The 16,155-nt window shown below is 68.4% G+C and overlaps 1 protein-coding gene across 2 annotated transcripts in view; it reads right to left on the reverse strand.

Moving 5' to 3' along the window:
• Positions 1–1,271: 1,271 nt before the first annotated feature.
• AGAP2 (ArfGAP with GTPase domain, ankyrin repeat and PH domain 2) overlaps positions 1,272–16,155 on the reverse strand; it is a 33,388-nt gene continuing 18,504 nt past the window's right edge. The window contains exons 2-19 of one of the 2 annotated variants that reach the window (XM_039514799.1): positions 15,874–15,932; positions 14,925–15,012; positions 13,469–13,554; positions 13,119–13,260; positions 12,315–12,449; positions 11,317–11,438; positions 10,586–10,738; positions 10,093–10,179; positions 8,602–8,706; positions 8,148–8,310; positions 7,571–7,690; positions 7,052–7,204; positions 6,269–6,328; positions 5,508–5,659; positions 4,898–4,988; positions 4,594–4,816; positions 2,782–3,037; positions 1,272–2,151 (exon numbers count right to left, since the gene is read on the reverse strand). In XM_039514799.1, coding sequence (XP_039370733.1) covers positions 1,945–2,151; positions 2,782–3,037; positions 4,594–4,816; positions 4,898–4,988; positions 5,508–5,659; positions 6,269–6,328; positions 7,052–7,204; positions 7,571–7,690; positions 8,148–8,310; positions 8,602–8,706; positions 10,093–10,179; positions 10,586–10,738; positions 11,317–11,438; positions 12,315–12,449; positions 13,119–13,260; positions 13,469–13,554; positions 14,925–15,012; positions 15,874–15,932 — 2,402 coding nt within the window. In that variant the 3' untranslated portion in view covers positions 1,272–1,944. The remainder of the gene's footprint in view (positions 2,152–2,781; positions 3,038–4,593; positions 4,817–4,897; positions 4,989–5,507; positions 5,660–6,268; positions 6,329–7,051; positions 7,205–7,570; positions 7,691–8,147; positions 8,311–8,601; positions 8,707–10,092; positions 10,180–10,585; positions 10,739–11,316; positions 11,439–12,314; positions 12,450–13,118; positions 13,261–13,468; positions 13,555–14,924; positions 15,013–15,873; positions 15,933–16,155) is intronic. The other variant, XM_039514800.1, reaches the window with a different exon arrangement.

Below are 16,155 nucleotides of genomic sequence, written 5' to 3' on the forward strand. Positions count from 1 at the left end.
TGGCAAGGAGGGGGTGGGGGGGGCAGGGGTTGGCGCCTCCGTCGGAGGAGGGGAGGGGGGGTGCTCCTGCTGGTAAACAACAAGGGGATACCTGCCCTGCATCTCTGCCTGAGCCATCAGGGGCCCCCTTTTCTACAGCAGGGAGAACCCAGGCGTCCTGGCTCCCAGCCCCCACGCCCCTCCTAGGGCTGGGATAGAATCCAGGCGTCCTGGCTCCCAGCCCTCTCCCGTCCCCCCACCCGCTCTACTCATTGGACCTCACTCCCCTCCTACAGCCATGATACAACCCAGAGGGCCTGATTCCCAGCCCCGCCCTTTAACCCATCAGCCCCCCCCGCTCCCCTCCCGGAAACCCCAGTGGAACCCCGGCGTCCAGCCCCACACGCCGCCCCACTCCCGCTCGCCTCACAAAACGGTAGCGAGGAGACTGTCGCCCTCTGGTGTCTGCACATGGCCAGTGCACCCAGTTGGGAGCCCCCCGTGGGGGCACAGCTGTCCCCCCACCTCCCGCCATGGTGGAGACAGAGAGCAGGGCGAGAGGCTTCCCCTCCCCCCTTCATGGAATGGGAGGGGGACTAATGGGGGGGACAGGGACTGGAGGTTCAGGGCTATGGCAGCTGGATCGGATGGATTGGGGTGAGGGGGTCACCAGCTCAGAGGCAGCTGCAGGCCCATCACCCCCCACCCCCGGTAACATCAGCCCCCTCCCCTTGCTGCGGGTCCCTGTCTGGCCCGGGGCAGGCTGAGAACCCAAATACCTTGGCACAACACAGCACATTTCACCGGCAAAGCTCATTACGGACAGGAACGAAGGAGCCCTCCCCACCCCGGCCGTGTCCTTAAACCCCACGGCAAGGATGGGAGGGTGTGGCCCGCGGGGGGTCACAGGGCAACTCAGTGACAGAGCTGGGAACAGAACCCAGGAGTCCTGGCTCGCGGCCCTGTGCTCTGACCACTAGACCCCCCATTCCCAGAGCCAGGAACAGAACTCAGGAGTCCTGGCTCCCGGCCCTGTGCTCTGACCACTAGACCCTCCCCACTCTGCTCCCAGAGCCAGGAACAGAACCCAGGAGTCCTGGCTCCCGGCCCTGTGCTCTGACCACTAGACCCTCCCCACTCTGCTCCCAGAGCCAGGAACAGAACCCAGGAGTCCTGGCTCCCGGCCCTGTGCTCTGACCACTAGACCCCCCATTCCCAGAGCCAGGAACAGAACTCAGGAGTCCTGGCTCCCGGCCCTGTGCTCTGACCACTAGACCCTCCCCACTCCGCTTCCAGAGCCAGGAACAGAACCCAGGAGTCCTGGCTCCCGGCCCTGTGCTCTGACCACTAGACCCTCCCCACTCCGCTCCCAGAGCCAGGAACAGAACCCAGGAGTCCTGGCTCTCAGTCCTGTGCTCTGAAAAAGCTGCCTCTCTTTGTCCTGTGTGTTCCCATCCCCTGCCCAGCCACACGCGAGGCCTCGGATGGATTGGGGTGAGGGGCAGCAGGGGCCCCGAGGAGACAGGGACAGATTGGGCCCCACCAGCAGGGGCTGAGTAATAAATAGAGCATCAAAAATACAAATTGTCTGACACTGGCCGGAGGATGGGGATGCCTGGCGTCCTGCCCAGCCAGCACCCAGGGGTGGCCTCACCTGGGCACCCGCCTCGCCAGCCGTGCCCGGAAAAGCTGGGCCCGTTGGGCCGAACGTCCCTTCAGCGTCCGGCAGGTGCGGCCCGCGCGGGATGGGCCTGTCACTGAAGTTGTCCCCTGGCCAACCCCGCGTCCTTCCCCTCCAGCCCTGCGTCGGGCTCGGGCTCCGTCGCACCCGGTCCAGGTGGCCCGAGGCAGGCCCGGAGCCCGCTGGGGAGGGCTCTGCAGAGGGCCGGGGCGCTGGCAGTCTCCCCCTCCGCTCGGGGCTGAGCCCGGAGGCCCTGCACGGGGCAGTCTGGCGGGGCTGGCCGGCTATACCAGGGCGGTCCGAGTGTCACACCGTCCCATGCTGGCGGTGCTGCTTTTCCGGCGCAGGCCGGGCGTGGCGGCGGTGCCGTGGCCCTCGCTGGGGCAGCCGTGCTGCAGGAGGATCTCGGCGCACTCCTGGCTCCCGGCTCGCCTGGCGTAGAAAAGGGCCGTGTGGCCCAGCGCGTCTCGGGCCTTCACTTCGATGCCGTACTGCGGACAGAGAGGTGGGGATGAGGGGCGCGGCTCTGGACCAGAGCTAGCCTGCCCCAGAAGTGGGCACCAACCCCCCGGGGGGATCCCGGAGCCGGGCATCGCTATGGCATCGCCCCTCCGGCAGGTGAAATCCCGGGCTAACAAGCAGCCGGGGCCCCGGGATGTGCCACTGCCACGGGGGGGTCCTCAGGCTGGGCGATCGGGGCTCATCCCCCCCAGGGCGGGGTAAGGAGGATCCCATCTGTCCAGCTCGGGGAGCGCCCTGGGCTCTACCTGGCAAGGCAGGAGCCCTCCCTGGCTTGGACTGGCCACCCCGTAGAGGTCTCTGGGTACCCGCACAACCAGTGATGTCACAGCCATTGCCGGAGCAACAGGCAGTGATGTCACAATGCCCAGGTTTGTGACATCACCGCAGGCTATCAGCGTGCTCGTGGCTGGAACGCCCTGCAGCTGGCACCCCGGCCCCGCAGCCCGCAGTGCCCGGGGGGCACATGGGCCCCTGCCAAGCTCAGGGGGAGCCCAGTGTGCTGGTGCCCCCTCCCCATCTGGTCCCTGCTTGCTATGAGCGAGGGCAGCGGACCCCCCCAGCCCCCCATGACCCGCGGCGCCCCAGGCAGACGGACGTACCCAGACCAGCAGCTGGGTGATGACCACATGGGGCAGGTCGCAGGCCAGGTGCAGCGCCGTGCGCCGGTCCTTGTCCCCGGAGCAGGTGTTGATCAGCTCCTTGGTGCTGTGCGCCAGCAGCAGCAGCACCGTGCCCAGGTCCTTCTCCTGCACGGCCCGGAACAGCTGCTGCCCCAGCGGGACCTCGGGGCTGGGGAACGGGGCCAGGAACAGCCGCTGCTCGTACTTCGCCCGGATCCACGACTCCCGCTCCTCCCTGCGGCGAGAGACGCACACGGGCGGTGATGTGTGCCCAGCAGTGCAGACAGGCTGGGCAGAGATGCAGAGCCCAGAGCTGGGTACCCCCAGGGGCCTGCAGTGCCCAGAGCCAGGTACCCCCAGGGGCCTGCAGTGCCTGGAGCCAGGTACCCCCCAGGGACCCCCAGGGGCCTGCAGTGCCCGGAGCCAGGTACCCCCCAGGGGCCTGCAGTGCCCGGAGCCAGGTACCCCCCAGGGACCTGCAGTGCCCGGAGCCAGGTACCCCCCAGGGGCCTGCAGTGCCCAGAGCCAGGTACCCCCAGGGGCCTGCAGAGCCCAGAGCCAGGGACCCCCAGGGGCCTGCAGTGCCCAGAGCCAGGTACCCCCAGGGGCCTGCAGTGCCTGGAGCCAGGTACCCCCCAGGGACCCCCAGGGGCCTGCAGTGCCTGGAGCCAGGGACCCCCAGGGGCCTGCAGTGCCCGGAGCCAGGTACCCCCCAGGGGCCTGCAGTGCCCGGAGCCAGGTACCCCCCAGGGGCCTGCAGTGCCCGGAGCCAGGTACCCCAGGGGCCTGCAGTGCCTGGAGCCAGGTGCCCCCCAGGGACCTGCAGTGCCCGGCGCCAGGTACCCCCCAGGGGCCTGCAGTGCCCGGAGCCAGGTACCCCCCAGGGGCCTGCAGTGCCCGGAGCCAGGTGCCCCACAGGGGCCTGCAGTGCCTGGAGCCAGGTGCCCCGCAGGGGCCTGCAGTGCCTGGAGCCAGGGACCCCCAGGGGCCTGCAGTGCCTGGAGCCAGGGACCCCCAGGGGCCTGCAGTGCCCGGAGCCAGGGACCCCCCAGGGACCTGCAGTGTCTGGAGCCAGGTACCCCCCAGGGACCTGGGCAAAGTCTGGAACCAGGTACCCCCAGGGGCCTGCAGTGCCCAGAGCCAGGTACCCCCCAGGGACCCCCAGGGGCCTGCAGTACCTGGAGCCAGGTACCCCCCAGGGACCCCCAGGGACCTGCAGTGCCTGGAGCCAGGTACCCCCCAGGGACCTGGGCAAAATCTGGAACCAGGGACCCCCAGGGACCTGCAGTGTCTGGAGCCAGGTACCCCCCAGGGACCTGGGCAAAGTCTGGAACCAGGGACCCCCAGTGCCCGGAGCTGGTACCCCACATGGATCTGCAGTGTCTGGAGCCAGGCACCCCCAGGAAACTGCAGTGCCCAGAGCTGGGTACTCCCCCCCCCCGGGCAAAGTCCAGAGCCGGGTACCCCTAGAGACCTGCAGTGCCCAGAACTGGGTACCCCCCAGTGCCCAACCCATGATGCCTGCAACCTCCACCCCCCAGCAGGCTAGTAATGCCCATAGGCTGGTGCCCACAGGGCCCTACTAGGCGAGCGAGGCCTGTTATTTCCAGGGGCCTTTCAGCATCACCCCCTCCTCCCCCATTCCTGAGCCATTAGCTGTCGCCCCCAGGAAACACCGGCCGAGTGGCAAACCCCACAGGGGGGCTGCACTCTCCCTTCTCTGCCTCTTTCCCCAGCAGCTCCTGCCCAGCCCCCCGGGGGTGGGCGTGGGGCGGGGGGGAGGGCGCTCACCGGGACGACTCGCAGGTGGGCTTCCGGCGTCCCTGCGTGTTCTTCTCCCAAATGCTGTTGGCCGTCTCGTTGCCGATGGACGTCAGCACCAGGGTGAGCTCCAGAGGCCAGTCGTCGAGGTCCAGCGAGCGCACCCGGGACAGGTGGGTGCCCAGGTTTCGGTGAATGCCCGAGCACTCGATGCAGATCAGCGCCCCCAGATTCAGGCTGGCCCAGGTGGGGTCTAGGGGAAGGGAGGGAGGAGAGTTTCCCATCAGCGCCGCGGTGTGGGAGCAGCCGCCCGCCCCCCAGGAGTGAGACTTACTCGGTGCCCCGCAGTCCACACACAGGGAGTTGCCTCGGGCGTTCCGGATGGCCTGGATGGCTACCGCTTCGCTCTGGCTGTCCATCCGGGCCTGCGGGGAGCAAAGCAGGGGGGCAGTTGGCCAAGCAGCCGGGATGCTGGGAGATCCCGGACCCAGGCCATGGACCAGCCCCCCGAGGTGTACCCCAGCGGAAGCCGCGGGGCTCGAGGTGAGCCACGACCAAGCTGAAACGGCCCCAGTCCTGGCAGACTCCCCTCAGCCTTGTGGGACGTCAGTGGCACCCACCTTGGGCTCCCCCTCTGCTCAGGGGTGAATCGCTCCCTGTGGGAGGGTTCCCTGCACAGACATTAAAGACCCCAGAGAAAGGGGTTTGGCCCAGTTCCACCCCCAGTGCATGGTTATGCCGGGAGCTGTACACTTTGGCCGCTGTCCCCCAGAAGTGGCTGCATTTCCCTCTCTGCAGGCAGGGCCCCGCCCAGGTGGCAGGGCAGGGCTTTGCGGGGAGTTCCCAGGCTGTCCTGGCGGCTCAGCAGCTGGATGGCAGAGAGAGGACTCTGGGAAATGCCCCAGGAGGCGGTTGGCCCTGGGGAGCAGCTGGGGCTGACATACCTTGTTTTTGCTGCTCTCGCAGCACTGCAGGCTGGCCAGGATCTGGCTCTCGATCGCCTGGACCCAGGCGTCCCTCTCCTCGAAGCTGCCGGCCTCGAAGTGCCACGTCTGGCCCGTGCTCGACACGATGATGAACTCGAAGTTCTCCTCCTCTGCAGAAGGGAAAGGGAGCCCCCAGCCCGGGGAGGGGGGGGGGGAGGGTCACCACCTGGGCACCCCACCGGAGCGACCCAATGGCTCTGCACAGTCAGGCTGGGGGAGGTCTGTCTGCTGGACAGGGGGCGCCAAGGATGGGTGTGAGGGGCTCCCCGCCTGGCCAAGCACCCCCCTGCTTCCAGGTTTATTTGTAGGGAGGACCCAAAACACCCCTTTAAAGGAGCTGGGGCCAGAGGGAGCTGGGAGCGCCAGGGAAGTGGCACTTACCGCCCCCTGCTGGCCAGAGGGTGGCTGTGAGGCGGGGGAACCCGGCTGGGATGAGCGTACAGGCAGCATGCGGGCACGTAGCTAGCTGGCGGGGCAGGGGCCAATGGCAACTTGTCAGAGCAGTGCCCCTGCCTTCATCCTGTGCCAGCCAGCACTTTCGGCATTGGCATGGAGCTCGACACCCGGCTGTCTGCCCGGCCCCTTGCCCTAGGTCCGGCCGGGCTCCTCCCCGCCCCGGAGGGGGGCACCAGAGCCAGGCGGCCGGCGGCACCAAACGATGGAAGCACATCGACATGCATGAGTGACACCAGCACCGCGTGACGGCCGCTGCGCGTTACCTGTTTTATAAATATTTCTTAAACTACCAAAGGTTTTTAATTTCCACATTTTGCGCTTGGCTGCCGAGAGTCCGGGGTGGGGGCGGCGGGAGGCGGGAGAGAATAAAGGGAGACAGTCAAGAGAAAAAGCCAGAAGACGGGGATCCCACCCGGGGGGAGGGGAGGCAAAGCGCTGGTGGGGGAGGGAGGAAGCTGTGAGCGGTGTGAGCCCCCCCCCCCCCGGAGAGGTGGGGGGCGTGGGGAGAGCTGGGCGGGAGGGCGGGGGCGCGTGCCGGGAAGCCATTCGCAGAGCGGGAATGAAACGGTGCAGAGCCTGCCTACAGAATGGAGCGGTATCGCCCGGGCGTGCCCCATGCCACCCTGCTCTGGGTCAGAGTCGCCCTGCCCCCCAGGCTCCGTGGCAGTCCTTCCCCGCCGGGGCGGGTCTCTGGATACGTCTACACTGCAGGGTTCGAACGCGGGCTCAAGCCGAACCCACTCCTGTCTACACACAAATCGTGCTAGCCCAGGGCTTGGATCAGAGTCAAGCCGGGACCCAGGGTTCAAGCCCTGTGGCTTTGCAGTGTAGACACAGCCCCGCTCGTGCCCTGGGAGCCCGTCGAAGGTGTCCCATGGGCTGACTCTCTTTGTCCCTCTCCCAAGGGCCCCCGGACCCCCCCTTGCCCCTCCCCGCTCGGCTCCGGGCACTTCCTCCGAGGCCGTTCCCAGGGTGCTCTGGCGTCCCCGAGCCAGAGGCTGCCAAGGGGCGGCTCCCTGCGTTACCGCGGTGACAGCCTCCCTCACCTTCCGCCTGCCCCGTCGACCCCTCGGTTTTCGAGGGGGTCATCAGCTTCTTCCGGCGATGCTTCTTCCTGTCAATCATGGGCGAAGGAGGCGGGTCTTTGCCGCCGGGGCTGGGGCTGGGGCTGGACAGCCCTTCTCCGGCCGGGGACCCCTCTGCAGAGAGACGCAGGCGGGAGAAGTCACCCCACATCCCCCCCATCTTCCGACCCCCCCAGTGCCCAGAGAACCCCACTGGCATTCTCAGGGATTGGGAGCCAGCCACCCTGTCAGGCTCTGGGGAGGGATTTCTGGGGCCCCATGGCGTGATCGGGGTTCCAGGTTCAATCTCTGGGGTCCTTGGGCAGCATCCGGCCGGGGTTTACCTGAAGCGTCAGTGCCTCCATCACCATAGGTCCTGCTGGGAGCCCAGCGTGCCCCACAGCCGCCACGTACCCCCCCGGTGGCCTTCCCTGCCCCCACTCTGCTCTCCGGCCATTGGCGAGGGACGCTGGGCACTGCAGCGGGCAGTGCCGAACCTACCCCCACCGGAGGTCTTGGCGCTGGCGGCTGAAGCGCAACGCTGGAGGGGCCGGTCCGGCTTCCCTGAGGCCTTGGCCGCTTGTTCTGTCGGGATGGTCAGCGCCGCGGGGGAGAGGCTAGCTGTGGGGAGAGAAGGGGAGCTGAGGGGTCGCCCCAAGGCGGAGGACCGTGGATCCAGCCGAGACAGCGTGCTGGGCCCATACGATGACATATGGACTCACCGTGCCAGCCGGCACAAGGAGCAATCCACCAGGCCACTAGGGGTCACTGTTGAGCTGTGTTAGACAACTGGGCATAGGGCTCAGGCTGGGGGGCCCAGAGTCACCCTAGAATGCCAGATCCTCCTGGGGGACCCAGCCCGGCCCACCCAGCCCGGCCTCCCTCCCCAGAGAGAGCCAGGCCCCGTCGTGCCCTCCCATCTGCCTCCCCCGGTGTGCCAGCCTCCCCTATGCACACGACCGTCAGGCCCCTCTCCTCCCCCACTTCCCTGGGGGTGCCAGGCTGCCCACCACCCATGGTCCAGGTGCTGACGCCCCGGCCGGGTCCCCACACAGATCTGGGCCCTGCGGTCACTTACCGCCACCCTCGGGCGCCTGCCCCCCGCTCACGTCCCGCACCAGGCCGTTGATGCTGGAGGAGGGGCTGCAGGCGGAGATGGCCCTGGGGGGGCGCTTGCCAGGCACCTTGACAGTGGTGCGCAGGAGGTCCATCACCTTCCCGTGGGTGCTGTGAATGTAATCCTAGGGGGAGGGGGGAGACGGGGAGTCACCGCAAAGCCCCCGCGGAGCGAACTCCACCCGGCTCTCCGCCCTGTGTGCCCATCCCCACGGCGCCTGGCCCGGCCCCAGTCCCGTACGACGGGGCGGCGCCCCCTCTCCCCTGGTGGGATGGTGCCGATTGGGCACCTGGCAGGGGGAGATGGGGAAACCAGGAGAGCCGCTGAACGAGCCACAGCTGGCGCGGGGTCTGGGCGCTCAGCCGCTGCTCAGCCGGGCCGGGCCCTGGCGCGAGGGGCACGGCCAGGCACTTACGTTGATGCTCGGGTGGTAGAAGAGAAGCCCGTTGCTGGAGAGGGTCACGTATTTCTTCTTCCACTCCTTGTTGAGGGAGTTGCCGCTGCGTTTCAGCAGGAAGCTCTGCGGGGAGTGGGGCAGGTTAGCCAAGGCCAGGGGAGGGGGTCCGGGGTTCCTCCAGGCTACTGCCCACGTCAGGGGAGGCTAGTGGGGTGACTTGGGGTGCAGCCCACAGCCCGGGGTGGGTGCTCAGTGTGAGCCCCAAGGACCCTGTGTCCCAGGGACCAAGCGAGTGCAGTTCCCCCTCCCATACTCTATGGTGACGGCGCCACCCCTGGAGTGACCCCATCCTTGGAGTGACACTGGGCCTCGTCCCACGGTGAGCCAGGGGGGCTGCCGGTCACTTATGGAGCCCGCCCAGCCCTGAGCCACCTCCTCCCGCCGGCCTCGGCACGGGACGAACCCTGTGCCCTTCCCAGGGCTGCCGGCCCGGGGGCGCAGAGTGCATTATCCATGCCAAGGAGCCCCGCTCCTTTCGACACAGGGGGAAACTGAGGCACAGAGCGAGGCTGTGCCAGGTGCCAGGTCACCCAGCCGGTCGGTGGCTGAGCTCGGAATAAAACCCCGGTCGGCTGGGTCCCGGTCCAGTGCTCTGTGCACTAGGGGCCACCGCCTCCTCTCAGGGACCCCACAGCCGGTATCCAGCCACGTCCAGGGCTGTGGGTCATCCTGCTTTCGGCCCAGGCTGGGTGTGGCCCGGCCCCGTGCCTCAGCGTGGCAGGGGCTGCTGCCCGGGGGAGGTTCCCTGCGTTGATAGCTCACCCGTGCTCGCCGGACACCCCTCGCCCTCTGCCCAGCGCAGGATCGCAGACCTGGTCACCGCAGCGCGCTGGCTGCGGCCGGGTCCCCGCGGAGCTGTGACCTGCGCTCCCCGATCCGTCCCCACCCGCTCTGGTGGGGATGGAGAGGCTCAGCGGGTGGATTACAGCCAATGCCGCTTACCCCCTGGCATCTGGGCAGTCAGCCGCCCCGGGAGGGCCAGGGAGGTGGAGACAGCGTTTGCCCACGTATGCGGTGGGCTGGCTGGGTGCCGGGACTGCTCCCCCCAAGTCGGGGTCAGACCCCTAGCTGGACATGCACAAAGACCAGGGAGGCTGGGCTGAAGCCATCAGAGCTGTGTGCATCCCCGTGTGTGTTCCTGGGCGGGCATGCATGTGCCGGGCGGTGTGTATGTGTGTGCTGGGTGTGTGTGTGTTTGCTGGGTGTGTGTGTGTGCTGGGGGTGTGTTTGCTAGTGTTGTGTGTGTGTGCATTTGCTCTGTGTGTGTGTGTGTGTTTGCTCTGTATGTGTGTGTTGGCTGGGTGTGCATTTGCTGTGTGTGTGTGTGTGTGTGCTTGAGGATGTCCCTGTTGCAAAGGAAAATCCTGGGCGCACCTCCCGGGCACTGGGGGGGATGCCAGCTGCCACGGGGCGAGGTGGCCGGGTCCCGGCTGTGCCCGTGGCTCTCACCTGTTTGATTGGGATAGCGCGGCCGCTGCCCGTGCTGTCCCCTCTGCTGTCCAGGCTCCTCTTCTCCGAATCGCTCCCCCGGCGGTTCTGCAACGCGACAAGGAGCCTTCGGCAAAAGGAACACGGCCCCCAGGTGCACCACTGTGTCAGCCCCAGGATACACCGTTGTCCCGCCCCCAGGTGCACCACTGTGTCGGCCCCAGGATACACCGCTGTCCCGCCCCCAGGGGGCGCCACTGAGCCGGCCCCAGGATACACCGCTGTCCCGCCCCCAGGGGGCGCCACTGAGCCGGCCCCAGGATGCACCGCTGATCTGTCCCAGCCCCAGGGGGGGGCCACTGAGCTGTCTGGGAGCCAAACCCACATGCCCGTGCCCCACCCTCCCATGCGTTCCCAATCCTGGTATGTGGCCGGCAGCGGCACGGGGCTCCGGGGACCGGCACCATCAGACGTGCCCGGGCAGGAGCTCCGGAGATGGGCGGGGGGGGCTCACCGTGAAGAGGCTGGTGCGGCGCTTGGCTCCCCGGTGCAGGGAGCTGGGGGTGCCCATCCCGACCGAGCCTTCGCTCCGCAGCTCGCGGTGGCTGATGTTGGGCGTAGACGGCAAGGAGGAGGAGTAATCGCTCGCGTGGCCTCCATTACTGGCCTGGAAAAGAGCCCCGGGCACCGGGCATCAGTGTCCCGCTGCCCGGAGCCACCCGCTGCCCACGGGCCCCTTTCCCCCTGGGCCATGGAAATGCCCCCCTCTGACGACTCCTTCTCCCCGACGGGCTGAGGGCAGGGAGTGCAGTGAACATGTGGGGGGTTAGGGGTTAGAAGGGCGGGGATGGAGCCAGGGTCTGTCCCCAGCTCTGGGAGGGGAGTAGGGCCTAGTGGTTAAAGCAGCGGGGACTGGGACTTAGGACTCCTGGGTTTTATTCTCTGCCTATAACCCCCACAGGCCAGGGCAGTGCCAGCTCTGCCTGTACCCCCCTAGGGCGGTGCCAGCTCTGCCTGTACCCCCCCCAGGGCAGTGCCAGCTCTGCCTGTACCCCACCCCCCCAGGGCCGTGCTTGTCCCAGTTGCCCCGGTTCAGCGGGCAGATCGGGCAGGCCTGGGCATCGCGGTGCCCCTGGGGCTGGAACTGTCCCGCCGCCGGCTCCGTGAAGGGGGCTGCAGGCCTGGAGGCGGCTGGGGCTGGGGAGGGGGCACCCCTGGTGCTGCGGTGCCCCCTGCTGGCCGTACCTGCCCAGGGTGGATCCCGCCCACGGGGGTGGAGGCGGCCGAGTGGCTGGGGGTGCTGGGCAGGGACTTGCAGGAGGCCAGGAGCTGCTGCTGCTTCTTCAGAGTCACGACCTTCTGGGCGACTGGGAGAGGAAGGAAAGTCCCATGAGAGACAGGGAGCCACGCGGACCCCCCTGGGGGAGAGCCCGCCCCAGCCACGGCCACGGGGACCTACCAGGGGGAGAGGCCGCCCCAGCCATGGTTAGAGGGACCCCCCTGGGGGAGAGCCCGCCCCAGCCACGGTTAGAGGGACCCCCCTGGGGGAGAGCCCGCCCCAGCCACGGTTAGAGGGACCCCCCTGGGGGAGAGCCCGCCCCAGCCACGGCCACGGGGACCTACCAGGGGGAGAGGCCGCCCCAGCCCCGGTTAGAGGGACCCCCCTGGGGGAGAGCCCGCCCCAGCCACGGCCACGGGGATCTACCAGGGGGAGAGCCCGCCCCAGCCACGGTTAGAGGGACCCCCCTGGGGGAGAGCCCGCCCCAGCCACGGCCACGGGGACCTACCAGGGGGAGAGGCCTCCCCAGCCACAGCCACAGGGACTCCAAGGGGGAAAGCCAGCCCCAACCATGGCCATGGGGACGTACCAGGGGGAGAGCCCGCCCAAGCCACGGCCACGGGGACCCCCAGGGAGACAGACCGTCCCAGCCATGGCCACAGGGACCCCAAGGGGGAAAGCCTGCCCCAACCATGGCCCTGGGGACGTACCAGGGGGACAGCCTGCCCCAGCCACGGGGACCACCAAGGAGACAGACCGTCCCAGCCACAACCACAGGGACCCCCCGGGGGAGAGCCCACCCCAGCCACGGCCATGGGGACCCCTAGGGGGAACAAACCACCCCAGCCACAGGGATCCATGGGGGAACAAACCACGCCAGCCCAGCCACGCCGGCCCCACGGGGCCAGGCCCCGCCCCTGGCAGACGGGGAAGGAGCAGTTCAGACCCCCCGGCCGGCGGTTACCTTCACTGAAGACCCGGTCGACGTTGAGGCCGTAGGTGGCGCAGGTCTCGTAGTAGAGGCAGCGTTTCATGTCGTTGCAGAGCGCCCGGGCCTGCGGGTCCTCGATCACCCGGGGGTTGGTGGAGCTGATCTTGTCTGGGGGGAGGGAGAACGAATGGCCCCGTCTCACCTGGATGGACGGACGGACGGACGGGCACCACCCAGCTCCACACCACCGCCCCCCTCTGGCGGCTGGGCGCTGCCCCCCTCCCCCCGTGAGGGTCCTCGGGGCGGGGATCAAGTCACGAGCCGGGAGTGATGCTCGGGAGCATCCACGAGCTGCTCCCTGCACCACAGCGCCCCCTAGTGACCCCCTGCCCCGCTCCCTGCACCACAGCGCCCCCTAGTGACCCACGCCCTGCTCCCTGCACCACAGCGCCCCCTAGTGACCCCCTGCCCCGCTCCCTGCACCACAGTGCCCCCTAGTGACCCACGCCCTGCTCCCTGCAGCTCAGCGCCCCTAGTGACGCCCTGCCCTGCTCCTTGCAGCACAGCGCCCCTTAGTGACCCCCTGCCCCGCTCCCTGCACCACAGCGCCCCCTAGTGACCCCCTGCCCAACTCTCTGTGTACAGCACCCCCTAGTGACCCCCTACCCCGCTCCCTGCACCACAGGGCCCCTCGCGGCGCCCCCCCCCTTGCAGCCCCCTGGGATTGCCTCAGATATCCACCACCTACCTCGTGACGGCCTGCAGCGAGCGCCCACTCTGGGCGCGCCACCTTCCCTGCCCCTCCCCGGGCCCCAGCCCTGCTCACGCCCCACTCACCCTGCGTGCCCACCAGGGCCACGGCCACCTCCGAGGGGCTGCGGTAGCCGGTCAGGAGGTTGTAGTACTGGGAGACCTCCTGGAAGCTGTCCTCATTCTCCAGGCTGAACACAAAGACCACGGCATCCACCCAGCTGGCAAACTGTGGGGGGGAGGGGGAGAGAGCGGGAAGGGGGGTTGGCTCTCTGTGCTGGGGGGAGGGGTCCCCAACACACAAACAGGGAATCCCCGGCCTTGAGGCCAGAGCTGCGGGGGCGTCTTCGGAGTGGAGACCCCGGGAGCCAGGGATCAGCCGTGGGAGCATCCAGTGCCCTGCGATACCCCCCCCCCGGCCCTCCCCCAGCAGTTACCTTGACGTCCGGGGCACCCCCTTCCTCTCGGATCAATAACAGGTGACTCTGCCCGTCCACCACCACTTCCTTCTTGAACTGTCCGCCTGGGTCCACAGAGAGGGGGAGAGAGCCGGTGAGCAGGGCCCCTGTGCCCGATGGCCCCTGCCTGCCCACGCCGGGCTCAGCTCCCTCCCGGGCACGGGCAGCCTTGTCCCAGAGCTCGGGGGAGGCGTTTGTTAGGGTCACAAAATCAGCCCCCGAGATGATGAAAAGCTCAAGTTACTGGCCTCTGCCCAAAAGTCCTGGCAGGGGGCAGCGGGTCGGGAGTGAGGGGCACCGGCAGAGCTGGGGGGGGGAGCCCAGGGCTGGGCTAGCAGGGGCTGCGGGTCGGGAGTGAGGGGCACCGGCAGAGCTGCCAGTGCCACGCACTCCCCTGCAGGGCCAGGCCTGTGGACTACAGAAGCAAAGGGGACATTGAAGGCCGAAGCCTCCTGGGCACAGGGCCCGTGTGTGGATGGGCTGGGGGCTACCGGCTGCGACTGGCCGGTTGCTGGCCCTGATGACTTAGCCCCTGTGTCTAATCTGGGCCCATTCGGGCTCTGGACAATGGCCGGGGGGAAGCTGCCGCCAGCTCTTTGTGCCCAGCCCGTCAGCTGCGCCCGCGGGACTCAATCGGGGCCATTGTCTGCAGCTCCCTCAGTGCCAGCAGCTGGCCAGTGCCCCGCCCCCACCCCCGGGCAGGAGAGCGGAGGGGTGGGAGATGGGGATCCACAGAGCCAGGCAGGGGGCCCCAGCTGGGACAGAGCCAACGCAGGGTGCTCCCCACAATGCACCCGACGGGGCCGTCCCACGTGGGGCTAGCGGGGGCAGGGGAGGAGGGGAGAGATCAAGGTGCCCTGCTGGGAAATGTCCAGTTAGGAGAAAATCCAGGTATGGCAAAAATTAGGCTGAGGGGCACATTCAGGCCCCAGAATGGGCATGGTCTGGCCACGGAACTGGCAGGATATGGCCACGGAACCGGCACGGTCCAGCCACGGAACCGGCACGGTTTGGCCACGGAACCGGCACGGTCTGGCCATGGAACTGGCACGGTTTGGCCACGGAACCGGCACAGTCTGGCCACGGAACCGGCACAGACTGGCCACGGAACTGGCACGGTTTGGCCATGGAACTGGCACGGTTTGGCCACGGAACCGGCACAGTCTGGCCACGGAACCGGCACAGACTGGCCACGGAACCGGCACGGTCTGGCCATGGAACTGGCACGGTTTGGCCACAGAACCGGCACAGTCTGGCCACGGAACCGGCACATTCTCCGCTCTGCTGGCCTGGATGCCCACACCCTGACACGCCCCCGCTGGTCTCTGCAGGGCCCTGAAGGAGCAGAGCAGCCTGAGGCAGGGCCAGGCCAGGGTGGGGCCTCAGTCCAGCACACGGCTCCATGCCCGCCCACCCCCGTCCCCCCGGCACTCACTCTCAGCTGGCTCCAGGCCCAGGTAGGAGCCGGTGAGGAAGCGATGGACGAGGGCCGACTTCCCGCTCTTGATGCTCCCCAGGACGCCCTGGGAGGCCAAAGGGCAGAGGTCATGGCAGGTCACGCTCAGTCCTGTGCTAGACAGCGACCCCCCCACCCCGCCACCCGGCCCTTCCACTCCAGTCACACCAGCGTCCCCCAACCCGGCCCCAGGGGTCACTGGCCAAGGGGCAAGGGGACCGGCTCTCCCTTGCGCGAGGCAGGAGGGAAGGAATTCCCTTGTGTCCGGGAGCCCAGTGCACCCCCAATCCCTCCCCCATCCCCCATTGGGGGGCCCCCGGAGCTCTCTGCTGCCCCCCTGTGACTGGGCTGGGAGCTCCATGTGTCCTGGAGCAGCCTGGGGCAGCGTCCGTCTCCACAGCCGCCCCGGGCGCATCCCACGGCACAAGTCACAAGGCCTCTGAGCTCGGGCTTCTGAACTGTGTCAGCTGCCAGGCTCGGTGCCATGGGCTAGCAGGGGGCTGCGGGTTGGGATTGAGGGGCACCGGCAGACCTGGGGGGGCAGGCCTGGGGGCTGCGGGTTGGGATTGAGGGGCATCGGCAAAGCTGGGGGAAAGCCCAGGGCAGGGGGCTGTGGGTCAGGATTGAGGGGCACTGCAGAGGTTGGGGGGTGGGAGCCCAGGACTGGGGGCTGCAGGTTGTGATTGAGGGGCACCAGCAGAGCTGGGGGGGAGCCCAGGGCAGGGGGCTGTGGGTCAGGATTGAGGGGCACCACAGAGCTGTGGGGGGGAACCCCAAGGCTGCAGGTCGGGATTGAGGGGCAGAACGGTGAGGGGGGAGACGACCCAGGCCTGGGGGTCGGGTCTCACTGCCATAGGTCCCATGTTTCCGTCCGTCCCGCCCGCTTGGTGGCTGGCACAGAGGGTGCAGGGGGCGAGGAGACACCTACCAGTCTGAGCTCCGGGACGGAGCGGCTGAGGGTCCATTCCTGGCTGTTTGCTATGGCCTCTGAGGAGAGAAAGAAAAGGGGGCATGAGGCCCACGGAGATGCCCCTGGTGGGCCAGGCAGCTCCGCACTGGCTCCCGCTGCCCCTGGCGACAGAGCCCCAACCCCATGGTGCTGAAGGGAAGGACCCGGCTCTGAACCACCGGGGAATTTGGGGCTCTGGGTCAGCAGCCAGACAAAGGGGTGCGAAGGGGCCTTGAGGCAGGCGTCGGGGCTCCGGATCAG

This window comes from Mauremys reevesii, linkage group 25 (genome assembly GCF_016161935.1).
Source record: "Mauremys reevesii isolate NIE-2019 linkage group 25, ASM1616193v1, whole genome shotgun sequence".
Classification (NCBI taxonomy): Eukaryota; Metazoa; Chordata; order Testudines; family Geoemydidae; genus Mauremys; species Mauremys reevesii.